The following is a 15,300-nucleotide window of genomic DNA, read 5'->3' as shown; positions in this document are numbered from 1 at the left end:
ATTGGAACGACTGGAAAGATTCGAACTCGGTACTGACATCTAGTGGTCAATAACAAATATTTGGCTTCGTTTCTTCCATAGATAGCAGGCGATACAGTTAAAATACAGAAGAGACACCAGATAACCCACTTAACACCTCAAAAGGTAATATTTTAACTTGACAGTTCCAAATGTTAATATTAATGCTTTATAAATAAGTAGTGGCACATAGCATTGTCAGTCATTGTTCAACTTACCTGTAAAGTACTTATCTGAGTGGTTTGTGCTACTGCCAGTCAAATTTGAGGTTGGATTCTGGACTGCTGTACCTTCTGTGAACTCCAGCTTCCTCCCACCCAGGACTCGATGGCTAGATGAACATGGCTAAGTCTTTAAATTGTGTGTATCCTGCATTGGACAGCTGTTCGGTCCATGGCGTTGTCCTGCCTTGTTCCTTATGCCTACCAGCTTAGTTCAACATTTGCAGTGTGCATCATTGAACATAGTGAATTTAGTATTCATATATTCCAAGCTATAAACTGAGGTAAGCCGTTAAAGTGAAATTACACCTGTGGAAAGCTCTCTTTCTGATGTGCTATGGATTGTTTACATCAAGAATATTTGCTTTGTAGAACAAACTATAGCAGTGGTGTATCAAAGCCACCCTCTGAAGAGCTTAATGATTCATGGATTTTACATCTGAAGTAACAATTTTAAAGGATTTAAGGTATTTACATGAATTCATTGCAGTAGGTACCAGGATTATAGCTAAGCTAAATTGAAATTCTGTTTGATTCTAGATTTATTTTACTAAATCATTTTGGCCTAGTTCTTTACATGTTATATGTGATTGTGTGTCTGTGGTGCAATCAGTTCATGCACTTGTGTTTTGTTAAACTTTGCATTTGTAGAAAGTGCTGCCTTTTATTTGGTAATGAAATGCACCTTTCTGGAAAAGCACTGAAGGACAACAGTATGCAGTAAAACAGCTGAACAGTGTGTTTTCCTTGGCCCCAGAGGCTCAATGGGGAACTCATCTGTCATTTGTTTCTGTCATATTTCATTGTCTCTGTGGTTTAGCGAATTGACCATGTGACTCCAGCAGCTGAGCTTTTTGTGATATTTATCTGCTGCCCTCTGTGAATGGCAGGATCAGGGTCATAGGAGAGGAAACAGAATTTTCTAACTCTTCACTATTGTGTTGTTGTCTATAAAACATGAAAACCATGGCTTATGTTTAATGTGGGTCTTACATTTTTATTTGGAGTCACAAAAATACTAGAAGGAAAAGGAATGGATGAAATAGAGGATTCCAATTCAAAGGTAATGTTTTAAAATGTTTTTTTAACAACTCATCAATATCTTGTATGGTATTTCTCAATATTCTCTTTATATGTACTATAATCTTTGGATGCTTCCCCAAATGTTTAGTACTGGACATTTAATACTCTTAAAACCTGCACAATGTTAGCCCAGTGTTAGCTTCTTTCCAGGTAATAAAGATTCAGTTTTCGTCAGTTTCCAAGTCCCCTCCTGCATGCAAAGTGATTTGGAAATCTTCTGAATGAAAAGCAGTTTATGAACATTGCAATGAGAAAAAATAAATGTTTTAATTGTGCTCCAATTTATTAGAGCAAACACTTAACATTTTTTACATTTTGGTAGCTTGTAGCACTATTAGTGGTCATCTTGCTGTATTTAAAGCATTTCTCCTTCTGACCACAATGTTTCTGTTCCTTCTGTAATAAAAGTGCCAAGTAATCCAGACTGCAAGACAACTGCAAGCACACCTTGAGTCCCAAACAAATAACCACTTTCATTTTTTTGGACATGGTAAAGAAGTGATTTAGACATGGTAAACTACTTCAGTTTTCACCAGAGAATGCAGACAAATGATAGCAATATAGACAATATGAATAGAAACTGAGATGTGAAAAAGATCCTAGAAATACTGTCCAAGCCTTTTCCCAGTTCCTTCAATGTATAGTCTGTGACTGCATTTCTGACTGCATAATGAAATTGATACTTCCCAAAGTTGTACTTCTCTCACTCTAGTTCACCTTAATTCTCACACTTGGGCAGTAGGATGAACAAAAAAAACAATTCTCTCCTGCAGTGGACAAAATGAAAGGAAAACTCACTGTGCTTTTTTTCTTGTCCACAGCAGAAGTAAACTGGCTGCGAATGTTGTTGTTGCTTTCAGGGAACACTGGAAAAGAACACTGATGAGCTAGACGGAAGTGGGATTAGCTTCGGGAAGAGGAAGGGAGTGAGAGTAAGTGGGAAGTACTTGCCTCCCATGGACTGGGAGAGAGGGGCATCCTCTCCAGCCTCCGAGCTGCCCTCTGCACGCAGACAGCAGCCAACAGCGCCCCCTGGAGCCCTGGCTCCTGCCCTGCAGGAGGCCAGCTATCAGAGCGAAGGCAGAGCTGGGGCTGTGCGAGCAGATTGCAAGCTCAGTGATGACTGGAGAGGGGAAGAGGGGAGAACTGGGACCCCCTGTTCGGATCCAGGAATTTCTAAGCAAACTTTAGAAGAACTGAAAAACCTCTTGAGGGAGAGTTCTCTGCTGAGCGCCCGAGGCAAGGAAATTGGCAAGCAGGGCAGTGCTTATTCTTACTTATGTGCAATAAAGCCCGGAGGCAGGCTGAAAGAAGGCCCGGTCAGGCCTTTCACCACTTTCAAGCCCCACTCGGAGGGATCCCAGAGGACGCCCAGGCCAGCGGAGAGTCTTCCCCAGCCTAAATCTAGCCACGATATGCCTGACTCCAGCAGGCCTGAAGCTAGCAGCTCAAAGCCAGTCGACTCCAGGCATCCAGCAAGTAACTCTGGAATGAAAACAGACAACAGTGTTGGGAATATGGCTGAAACTGGTTAGCTGGTTAACTGTTACTATAAATATAATGACTTGTTGTTTAAAATATTTCACATAACAGTTCATGAAACAATTAATCAGACCTCCCTGCTTTAAAGTTTTACATATATTAAAAAGGAATAATGAAAACTTCAGTATACTACTCTTTCTCGTGGACTTAAGCAGTATAAATCATAGATGTTGTTGAAGTGTATGATACTGAGAGTGACGCGTATTATGTAGGAAGCAGTTATAACCTAAAACATTACAGGCTGAATTATTCATTGGATTATAACATTTAACAAAAGCTGTATGGTGAAATGAAATCCTTCTCTAAAATGGTCTTGCAGATAACATAAAGGATCCAAACATGGAGACGAACGGATATCAAAGTGCTTTGCACTTCACTACAGGCATAGAGCACATCAAGCAGCAGATTGCAAGAGAGGAAATCAGCTTCGTCCGTTTCGAAGCCACGGACCTGCACGGTGTCTCGCGGTCCAAGACTGTCCCGGCTCGGTTCTTCCAGGTAAACAGCTCTCACGAGTTCTGGCTGACGAGCCGCTTTTTGCAGCCTTTGAGAAACAAATGTTTTCCTTTGCTTTCTTCAATGACTCAGTTTAATATTGTGTTGTTTTATTTGCCAATTAATCTACTTTAGTTAACATTATTAATTTAATTAAAATAGAAAAGTAATATTTGGAACTACACTGTTACTTAGCTGAAGGTACACGCAACTAGAGCATGCAGTGCTTTGTGAAATCACATCAATCTACTGCCAGACTCTCTCACACATTATTACTGAATTTACGACAGGCCACAGATCACTTGTGCTTTTTATTTAGGAGACAGAACAGGCAACAAACTGCATGCTCACAGCACAGAGGCCCGGTCGTACTGAAGGGACTACCTGAAACACATCCTACATAGTGCACAATTAATTAATGCAATTAAATTGCATTTTTAGTCCAAAGGATCCCAGTGTGATTTACATATAGTGGACCTACTTCATCCACTTCATCACCCCACTGCACAGCAGACCTGGTGATTAAGTGAGAAATTGCATCACCTATGAAAGCTAGGTAGGTGATCTAGGTAGGCAAGATTGTGTAGAAGTTAAGAAGCAGAAGTTAACACCCCTACTCTTATGAAATGTGTCAAGGGATCTTTAATCACCACACTCTCGCAGCCTTGGTTCAATGTCTTATCCAAAGGGTTGCACCTTCTAAAGCACAATGTCCCTAGTCACCATAGTGGAACATCGGTTTCGGGAATTCTGGCCCTGAAGAAAGAGTGCCACCTACTGGTCCACCAACACCACTTACAGCTGCTACGTAGGAGTTCTCCTTTCCCAGTACTAAGCAGGTCCAGCATTGTACATCTTCCGAGATCTGACAAACTGGGCTATAAGGTCCTAATGCTACAATCTGCTGTCTAGCGAGGTTAATATTAACCCAATAAGGATTTGTGGCATATGCTTCATTTTGTGCTTGCCTATATTAATACCTGCTCATTTTTGTAAGACAGGTCATTGTTTGTTTTATATTTCTGTACTTAAAATGAACCTGTGTTTCTGGAGACAATATCTGCGTGCATTCTTTACTGTGCAGGAAAAAGCTATATACGGTGTTTCAATGCCAAGAAGCTACCTGGAACTGACCCTGAGCCCTAAAGACAATGAAGTGGACCACATCAGTGCTGCCAGCTTCAACGGCGATGTGCTCCTCATCCCTGATCTTCCTACCTTTCGCATCCTTCCCTGGTCAGAGAGAACAGCCCGAGTCATCTGTGACTCATGTGCTCTCAATGGCATGTCACTGAGCACGTCCCCGCGACACGTAGCAAAACAGCTTCTAAACCAGCTGAGAGCCATGGGGCTATCCTTGCATTCGTCTTTCACTTACGAGTGTTGCATTTTTGGCTTCCCCGAGAAGATAAATTCAAAAACTCTGTTCTTCCCAGCCGCAACCTTGCTGAGCAACCATGACCTCCCATTCTTTCAGCAGCTCATCGACGGCATGTACTTCATGGGAGCCGATGTTGAGAGCTTCGCTTCTGCCAGTGGGCCTGGACAAATGGAGATCTCCTTTCAGCCGGAGTTTGGGATCAGTGCTGCCGACAGCGCGTTTACTTTCAGAACTGGCATCAAAGAGATGGCCAAACGGCATGGCTACATTGCAAGCTTCTTCACGAATGATGGGTTCTACAACTCGGGCATCTTCTCCCACAGTCTCTGGGATGTCAACGGCAAGAGGAATCTCTTGCAGGCTGGTGGTGCCGAACTGTCGGAAATCGGCAAGAAGTGGTTAGCTGGGCTGCTGTATCATTCGGCGGCTCTGAGCTGCCTGATGGCCCCGGGCATCAGCTGTCGCCATCAGATTTCTAAGGATGTCAAGGACCCCAAGCAGGCGGTGTACGTGACATGGGGATGCAATGACAACAGCTGTGCCTTCAATGTGAAATGCCACGGAGGAAAAGGCACACGCATCGATAACAAGCTGGGCTCAGCCACTGCAAACCCCTACCTTGTGCTCGCTGGGACCGTGGCGGCAGGCTTAGACGGAATCAAGCGGAATCTCACCGTCGACAGCGGCCCCAACGGAGCTCCGGCTCAACAGCCACCGAAGCGCTTTGCTATTCCCTTGAAGCTGGAAGACGCCTTAGTTGCCCTCGAGGAAGACCACATCATTAGAGGAGCCCTAGGCGATGTCTTTGTTCAATATTTCATCGCCATGAAGCGGTACGAGATAGAAACAAAAGAACTAGACTCCGAGAGAAATAAATACTTAGAATACTTCATTTAGGACTCACATCGAGCACCTGTGAGGAGCAAGATCCACAATTCAAGCCTGCTGCATCAAGCAGCCCCAGTCGTGAGTTAAGAAGAGCTGATCTCTCGAAACAAGTTGCCCAATGCAGAGATGACAAAGCTGGGATTTCTTCCTATTACATGCAAATTAAGTTACTGAAAAAGTGCATGAAAACAATATTTATTTACATTTATAATACTGATTGTTATTTACTTTTATAGATGGCTTCATAATCATTTCACCTTATAATGTTTGTTTTTTAAAATAAGGCTCACACTTGATTTCCATTGTTATGTGCTCTCTAACAATAAATTTCAGATCTCACTTATGGATTGCTAGTTGTATTTGTATTGAGACCAAGAGCTGGATATTTACTCATGTCACGTCACTGTTCTTCTGTGATTTCTTTTTCCTCTCAGTATCGATTTATAGTACTGCATGACATTCAGATTGAATTATGAAATTTGTTACAAAACATTGAATTAGCTGTCATTGTATGTGCAGCATATCTATGCAAAAAAAAGTTGACCATGCAGCAATACCAATGTCAGTTATTATTATTTAAATTATTGAGTCTTTATTGAAAAGAAACAACACCTTTCAAGTTATGATTGGAAAACAATAATCTTGTAAAATACATGTGCCTTTTGCTTGACATGCCAAATATTAATCTGTTTCTACATCATGCAGGCTTATACTAATATCCTATTTGCAGGTTTATGTGTAATGTTCACAGACATAGTTTAGAAGTTTCATTACACCAATTAGGAAAGCCGCTCTTATTTCTTTGTACCTTACACCATGAGAGTAAAATATAACTAATCCCTTGCATTTCAAACCCAAACAAGCAGAACAACGATCCCTGTCTCATCAGGGATACTGGAGAATTAATCCTGACTGTAGGACTCTTGGAGATATGCTGCATTTGTCTTCAGGTTCACCTACAGTTTATCCCTGAATGTTCTTGAACTCCATTGTGTCACCTTGAAATATACAAATATGAAATTAGAGGTTAAAGCAAAAGAGTTTTTCAGTTTACCCTGTTTTTTTTTTCTTTGGGTCTCTCACGCGAGAGCAGGGCTCAGGTGAGCTTTTCATCCTAAAGTGTAATAAACAGAATGCGTTACTTCCGAACGCACATCCTACCTTCCTTAACTGCAAACAGCCCTACAGGATCTATCATTTTTGTTTATCACTAGATTTTCCCGGAAGGTTACTGTATCTTCAGAAGAGCTTCTGTCTTAATAGACCTCTTCGATTATTTTTAAAATAAATTTCTCAGTGGTGGCCCAGTTGTTAGTGTTCCTGGGGCTGTGGAGATTGTATGCTCTCCCATTGTTCTTGTGTGTTTCCTCCGGGTTGCTCCAGTTTACTCCCACAGTCCAAAAACATGCTGCTTGCATAACTGACTTCTGTAAAATTGGCTCCTGTGTGAATGTGTGGGTGTCTGTGTTTGTGTCTGTCTATCCTGCGATGGACTGGCATCCCAGTCTGGGTATACCCAGCCTTGTACCCGTTTCTTGGATAGGCTACGGCTCCCCCGCCTGAACTGGAAGAAGCAGCTAGCAAATGGGTGGAAAGATGGAATTTATCAGTCACACCTGATACAAAGGATTTTTGTACATTGTGATTGAACCACAGCTTCACAAAGCTATTTCTGCGGTTCCTTTGGAGTAACAGAAGTGAGGCAGGCGATGCATGGGCACGTACTGTATTGAAAGCGTATTTTAAGGAAAGCCTGTGATGTTGAAATGCAGAGGAGCGATCTGTAGACAGACAGCTTTCAACCTTTTCGGAAAAAAACACAGCTGAAAATATGTTCTTTGGAAATAAAAATAATTAAGAATAAAAAGTTCTATGATTCCTTATAACATTTTAATTTGTCCCCGATTCCTCTCTCAGCTTGTTTGATTCACAAGACAAATATTCCAAATGGAAAAATAGGATGAAACATAGTTGAAAATCTGATAGACAATGAAAGGAAAACATTTGTTTATGATAAAAAGCACACAAAGGCTAGCTACATACTTACACAAAACATACCTTTATAAATTGCCATTTTGTTGCTGTGGTTTCACATACCAGCTCTTCAATTCATATTCAGGTCTGCAACACGCAGAGGAAAATGTCAATAAGATAGGAAATAGCTGATAATAAATAACACAATGCAGGAAGCCACAGTATTTACACAACGTAGCATACCTTAACATTAACATTGCACATCATAACATTGCCTGTTAGAAATGTAACAATGCATAATTCAAGTTTCAGGACCGTCTTAGAAATAAGCTAGATATACAGCATATAAGTCAACCTCTTTCGTAGTCTTTTATTCATTAAAGGAATGATCTATACTCCTGTCGACTGGTCTGTGAAGGCCTCCTTCAAGGTTCTACTGACCTTCTGTTTTCTTCTGTCCTCATCTGGACTCGAACGGATTTCATCCTGCTATTTTACAGGAGGGATTCGTTTGGTTGTTTTCATTACTGGGATTTAGTCGATTGTTTCCACATTCCAGTGCTGGCTCTTCCTAGGTTTGTGTGTCCAGCCTACTGTCATTTCCTTTACTCTTACACCACTCTCACACACTCATCTTGAATGTGCTCGAACCCGTTCATTCACTTTATATCACTTCATGTTATATTCCAAACACGCGTCTTTCTGTGTGTCACGGGGTCATCTGTATCACTTGTAGTCAGGATCTGTTTTTGTGTGTATCCCTACACTCATATACTGTAGCTATCACATTGGCTGGGGTCTTTCCCTGTTGGATAGCAGCTCTTCTGTTGGTTGAAAATTACTGTAAGTATGTCTTTGGTGAATCACATACATTCCATATATATTATTTTTAAATAGTGAGCAACATTTATACGGGATGTGGCGAAGCAAAAACTTTCAGCATGAGCAAAATATTTGACCAACAGGGCACTAGAGGGCGGCAGAGTAAGGGAAACGATGCTCGGACCTGTTCTGTAGAAGCATCAACTCGGGGAAAGTCATTTGTGGATTCTATATATATCATAATATTCTGATTCTTTTGCAATTAATACAAAGTAAATCACTCTTTAAAAGCTGGTATCTGGTACACTCTACAGCTTATATATATTCTTAATTCACCCACAAGAAGCATTACGAAAAGAATCTCAAAATTCAGTGAAAGGAAATGTAGTCTTTTTAAGAGGAAAACAGATCCTAATACCATCAGTGATGCATTTTCTGACAGAATTAAGGAGAATTGTGTTTAAATTGTAGCGAAATTGTATTTTCATGGATTCTGTTCAACTGTGTGCAACTTCTTTGTTTTTTTTTGCCCAGTTTTCCCTCTGTTAAGCAACACAGCAACATCAAAACTTCCCATTAGCCATACACTTCAAGTGTCTGCTTTTAATTTCTGGCTAATCCTCTTACATTCAGTACTCACATTTTCACTCCTTTTACTATTTATATATACCTGAGCTGATTTGACATATACTATGTTATTTATCTTTTTTCCTTTTTAAATCACCCAGCCGAATGTTTCAGTGTCGTCCATTGGACTTCTGTAGCAGCAGAACAGGGCGTAATACTGCTGGGGAGTGACTGACGGAGCAGGGAAATAATGGCTTCACTGCTATTTCGTGGAAATTAAAAAAATTCTGCTTATGAAATGCCTCCCCCCTGAAAGTGTCTGAAAATCAAACCCCCGCAGAATTTTTGAGTCACATTTTTTTTCGTAAGGTATCTGAATGTATTCTATTTTCTAGTTTCATGTCACTTACATATTTGAGTATTACCTCTGACAATGGCTTTATTTTAGCTTTATCGTGACATCACTAGCATTTACTAATTTAATACATTTGACTTCCCACAGCTTCAGATGTCTTTATTAGGTATTGAAATAGAAGGCTACTAAAGAGCGATAAGCCAAGTCTAAAACATACATCGTTTTCTAAGTTTCACACACATTAAATGCAGAACACGAGACGTCTCTTGCTAATGGCAAGAGAATTGAATTGACAGGCTGAGTGGTACTTAGCAGGAAACCGCGATAAAAGAAATGCCAGTGCTGACTCATCTCTTTCCAGCTCTGTGAAATTCAGATGGCTTTATTTCTTTCACAAAATATAATCTACAAGATTTTTCAGGTTTGCTGGATATGCAGCATACTGTAGCAAAATTAAATAGTGTTTATTCTTTTAAACAATTTAAATACTGTATACCACACACGTTTTTTTTTCATTTTATTATATTTACATAGACACACACATATACTGTATATTTACTGTATGAATGCTTTAGAGAAACATATATTCCCCTTTGATTATGCACTATACATGGTGATTTTGTATATATTAAGAAATGTTGATATACTTGTAGAAAATATGAACGCATGTCCTTCACAGACAGGTCTCAATATAAAACAGGAAATTAAGCAAAGGATAAGATGTATACATCCCTCAAGACAAAGGCCTTCAAGCAATGAATACTGGCTATACTGTACGGATAGATGCATGCGATATACAAGTCCAGACAACTCCAAGTAAGTTTGGCAAATATATCCTTAGAATAATGAAGACACACAGCAAGAAAGAGCTGTGAGTTACTGTAGGTCAGAAACAAAAGAGGCTGCAATGTCTGGGACTACAGGAGTGAAGGAATGGAGATGACAGGGAGCAGGAATCCGAGTAGGTGAGTGATATAGTTCAGTAGTAAAGAAAGGAACAGTGGAGGTGTGAACTACAAGAGCAGTGATCGACAGTAAGATCCAATAAAGAAATTTGCTGTAATTGATAGAGCTGGTTGGATGAGCTAGGTCTGCTTCCCATAATGCATTAACAAAGACTAGTGATGATTTGTGAAGGTCATATGTTTTTTTAATACATGGACAGTTAAATACAGGTGGTCTAAAATACTTCAAAGAAAAAGAAAACAATTGTTTTAAGAAAGCTAGAAAGACAAAATAAATAAAGGTTTCATTAATGAGCAAAGAACACACTTCTACAAATTATCAAAACAAACCAGATATCTTCCTCTTGAATTCCTAGAAGTTATGTGATATAACAGGTAACATCCCTGACCATTCTCTTTAGTTGGTGTGGGTTTTAAATAGGGGTAATTACTCACAAAATAAATGGACTTTTCGCCTGGACAATGAGAATGTATCATCCCTCACATTCGCTTGCCTCTTAGCCAATCAGTCAGCCCAGCCAAGACAGCCCAGTAATGTGACATTTTATATGTCTGTACCTATAAAATTGTACAAAGGTTCTACACAGTTATTAAAATATACGAAAAATCAGAGAAACTTTTAAGACTGAACATTACATTTAATCTGTGCCACAACAGAAATACACTCATTGCCTTGGGATGAGCATGCACATTTAAATTTTTAAATTTCTGGATCTAATTGGTTTTTAATACAGTCCCAATGTATTTCTTGCTAAGGCGTTGATGTGACCCCATATAAATTAAAAATGAGGGCTCATATCTCCAAATTTTCCACTCTAGGAACCTGTTCTAGAAAAACAAAACACAAAACTCTCCATTTTTGTATTCCAGTATGAAATATCTCATCTGGTGTTATTTGAATTTGCATTTGAATTTTCATATAATGGTAAATAGCCTTTACATACAATATGGAATTAATTAGTGTGTCCTCTTGCATAACAAATTATGATAAGTCATCTTCTGAGGTTAATCAGCTGTGTCCAGTCAATGGCTTCTGCTTCCATTAAAATGTATTATTCCAATAAAGCCTGCAAATGAATTCTGACGTCTGAAAAAGGTATGATTTCCAATGGCACTTGGTGATAGAGTTATTGGCATTTGCTTTGTGACTTTGTGTGGCACTGAATAGCAAGTGTTCTCAAAGAGGAAGAATAAAATGGTACAGAATAACAGAAAAAAGCTACTTTTTAGAAAAGCAGTATTCAATTCGAAAGTCCCTTATGTTGAGCTATTATTTTAAACTACATTTTGCTTCAATAAACACAATTTAATATGCTTTCTGAAACAAATCATTAGGGCATTTCTGGTGCTTTACCATATGCTCAGGTTGCTAATGTTTCAGCTTTTAAATAAAAGGACTGTTCGACAAGCAGTATCCATTTCTTACTTTTCCGGGTTGTTTAATATGATATATAAATGCTATTTTGATAATGTAAAGCTTTCTCTTATCGATTATGACCAATACTACACAGTTATGCAGAGATGGGTCTGCTTTACCTTGAGAAAAATATTTGTAAAACATGCTGTTGTCTGCACAATTAAAAAGAAAACCCAGAGACCTTCAGGTTAACAATCTGTTTTTCAGTCAAACAAAACGTTTTTAAAAGACCAAGAAAAAAAAACATACAATAATAAACTTCTTTCATGTTGGCATTGCTACAGGTAAGCCATATAGATCCACGGACTTCATATTATGAAAAAGATCACTCTCAGGAACCCTTTTATCTTTATGAACAGCACTTGATGTGAGCTGGGCAAGGTTTACATTTACAAGTACAATTTCCTTTCCAAACATGAGTCCATCCATCGTAAAGTAGCGTATATTCATAAAAGCTTACACTTTTAGATCACTCATTTTTTTAACATACCACACATACTGTAGCACTTGAGGAATGTTTTGAAGTGTAACTGGAGGTAAGTGAATGTTACTTTTGATGCCACAATTCAATGAAAATCAATTTCAGTGATGTTAAAATATCATCATCCTTTTTCAAACCACTGTTGGACAAAGACCCCAGTCCATGAAACATTAATTTCATCTTCCACAAGGTCAACTTGTTCTCTCATCACCTTTCTTATCATGGTCTTCTCTCAAGATTACTGGTATGATTAGTATTTTATGTCAAAAACAACTTACAAAACATTTTAAAACAATAAGAATGACCTATTTTACCCATGAAATCATCAGTTTATGCTGTGAGAGTAAGTAATCTGAGTAAAGTACCAAGCTGTGTGCTCCTGGAATTACCCACAAGCCTCTGGGCAGGATTCTAGACTTCTTAACACTGCTTTACCTTTTCCCTGGCTCTCACTGCACCCGTTACGGCAAAGGGAAAATTTTTAAAAGCAAAGGCACTCTAAGTAAATGTGAATAATCAATTTCTGGTCCATCCTGATAATAAACTTGGTCTAAAGCTGCCATGCACACTCATGAACAAAAACAGTACAAGCACAGGCTATGAATTCAGGCGTGCTAAGCACACTGCATCTGCAAAACTAATGAGCTACACTGTGCTTTTCAGAGGTGCTCAAATTTAAGGTCTTTTATGTCTTTGTTAGATTTTGTTTGGGTTCCATTCCTGTTTGCTTTGTACAGAAACTTGAGGTGTCTGATGGTGTAAAGTATTGAATTTTGATCAATACAAACCAGAAGAAAAAAATATCCTGAGAGGGAGGTGCAGATAAAGATAACTGCATTGTTGGATATGGGTCTTATTTTTTTGGACAATCCTCATTGACAGTTGAAATCTAACACTTACCTTACCTGCAAAAGCTACTGTACTACTTTCTTATTTTAAAACAGTACAATTAAGGGAATGTGCTATAGGTTTAACTTTGGTTCACCAGCTGTGTGCAGTCTGTGGGGCTGAACTGCTTGCTACTGCAATCCTTTATGCTGTTTCTGACAGAGCACCAGAAGAGGCTTCTGAAGTCAGCCACTGATCGATGATGATCCTTCTGTTTGTGCTGCAGAGAATCCAAGGTTTGATGATTTCTTTGAAATTTTGGGTTCACCAGTAATGATTTTTCTCTGGGCCTGTTTTGTTGCTTATAGCTGAAAGTTGAATTTGCGGTGCTTACTTTCAACAGTTATACTAACTGTATATCCTTACCAGCTCAGTATGTGACTGATTCATTCCAGCTTATTTTATGCAAAACCTTGTTTCCAGAGGATGTTTGCAATTTAAATTTTTTTTCATCTAACAATGGGGACATCAGCATCTGCTCTCAATAATACATTTTGAAAGGACTTGGAGGCATTTTAATCTTACCACATTTGCTATCCTGCATCAAAGCTGGAATTATGGATCTAGAGTTCATGTATATTTTATAAAAGTTAGAGTGCATATATGAACAGATGACATAGAATCTTGCCTTGAAGCACAGATAGATAAGGAAAGTAATTTTACACCCTGAAAGGTAACTTTAAAAGGAAATAATAAATAAAAATTGGGTAATTTGGTTCAAAACAATAATATTCTTACTTGTGGATTTTGCTTTGAGATATAAATACAATGCAAAAAAATATATAGAAGAATTCACTAAAATCAAATATATTCATAATATACAAAGGAATTGCTTGATTACAATACTTAATGCATACAAAAATGTAATTTTAAGAATTAATTTGCCCTTTCCTTAGAGAATTAGATTTCACTCTTAACACTGAAAACACAATTTAGGGCTAGGGTGTGCAACCCTGATCTTGGAAACCAAGAGAACCTCTGGTTTTATATGGTCAATGAGCCCTAAATGGTCAATGAGCAGATATCTGGAAAGCATGTTGTCTGCTCCCAGATAAGCAACTGATTGATTCAATTTAGTTATTAAGAGTTCATCTGCAACGAAATCCAGAAAAGACTACAGATCTTTAGGACAAGGGTTGAAGAATCTTATATAATCCCTCTGTGGATAACCCTGGTGAGAGCAAACTGAGGCATGAAAGTTTCAACGAGATGGGACGATGACTATAAAGGGATATTGTGCTTAATATTTTAGTATGTGTCGTTGACTTGGAGTTAATGAGAAACGTGTTTGTTGCAGGTGATGGAAAGCTGTTGAGCAAACAGGTGGCAGTAGAGGCAACAAACACTACATAGTCTGAGATTGGGATTCTGTAGAGGGCCAGCAGAAGACGATGTGGTGACCCAGAAAAAGTAGCCTGAGGCTGATGGAGGCTGATGTTCTGATGTAGAAGAGTAACTGGGAAAGAGTTACTACTTGCGTGGTTGCTACAATTGAGAAGATGGTTTGAACCCCTAAAAGAAGAAAAACTATCAGGTAAGGTGATGGCCCTGAGGACAAACAAGATTACGGTGTTCTTGATCACTGCGGGAGGAAACCTGCTGGGGGGGAATGAGTTGAGGGCCAGCATCACAGCAACTGAACACCAGGAGGAGATTGGAAAAGAAACAGTGGGGGAAAGATCGTCTGTCGCTGACAGGACCGAATCGCTTCTCGAAACAATGTGAGCAAAGGGGAGCAGAAGCAGGCAAGTATTTATAGGAGAGAGTAGAAGCATGAGATTACAATTTGTCATTCTTCTGAGATTCTCTTTTACACCACCCTTTCGTTACATGTGGTTTTCTATCATCAAGCAGCCACCAGTCTGGAAAATAAAACCACTAAATAAGAGCTTAGAAGATGTTCTTCATTGATTGCTTTAAATTTAAACATCACAACAGCTCTTTTATGAGCTGGCCAAGAACTATACAATAGCAGACTGATTCCTAACTGCTGATATTAACTAATATTGACACATGTTTCCTCTTTAATTTCCATCACTCACTTCAAATCTGCATTAACTGCTCTGCTAACAATAAACAATTTAAGAGAGCCCAGTTTCTTTATGTGCAAAACCTAGCCTTGATATATTGTCGTGTGTTATAATAAAACAAATCTGATGTTATTTTATTCTCTTTTTTGGATGGGGTGAGGGATAATGAACTT

At 38.9% G+C, this 15,300-nt stretch overlaps 1 protein-coding gene across 1 annotated transcript; it reads left to right on the top strand.

Moving 5' to 3' along the window:
* Positions 1-1,212: 1,212 nt before the first annotated feature.
* On the top strand, positions 1,213-5,637 carry lgsn (lengsin, lens protein with glutamine synthetase domain). Its single transcript, XM_088934347.1, has 4 exons — positions 1,213-1,302; positions 2,183-2,852; positions 3,184-3,362; positions 4,444-5,637. The coding sequence occupies exons 1-4, from the start codon at positions 1,213-1,215 to the stop codon at positions 5,635-5,637; spliced, it is 2,133 nt and encodes a 710-aa protein (XP_088790473.1).
* The last annotated feature ends 9,663 nt before the right edge of the window (positions 5,638-15,300 follow it).

The sequence above is a fragment of the Atractosteus spatula genome, chromosome 15 (genome assembly GCF_055471065.1).
Source record: "Atractosteus spatula isolate fAtrSpa1 chromosome 15, fAtrSpa1.hap1, whole genome shotgun sequence".
NCBI lineage: Eukaryota > Metazoa > Chordata > Actinopteri > Semionotiformes > Lepisosteidae > Atractosteus > Atractosteus spatula.
The sequence above is the reverse complement of the archived record's forward strand: the minus strand, read 5'-3'. Positions and strand labels throughout refer to the sequence as shown.

Bases quoted from the DNA above. Each gene is read 5' to 3' on its own strand.
- lgsn (XM_088934347.1), top strand. From the start codon at position 1,213: ATGTTTAATGTGGGTCTTACATTTTTATTTGGAGTCACAAAAATACTA. The intron at 2,853-3,183 runs GTTAGCTGGTTA...ATGGTCTTGCAG, and splicing joins TGGGAATATGGCTGAAACTG to ATAACATAAAGGATCCAAAC. The intron at 3,363-4,443 runs GTAAACAGCTCT...TTTACTGTGCAG, and splicing joins TCCCGGCTCGGTTCTTCCAG to GAAAAAGCTATATACGGTGT.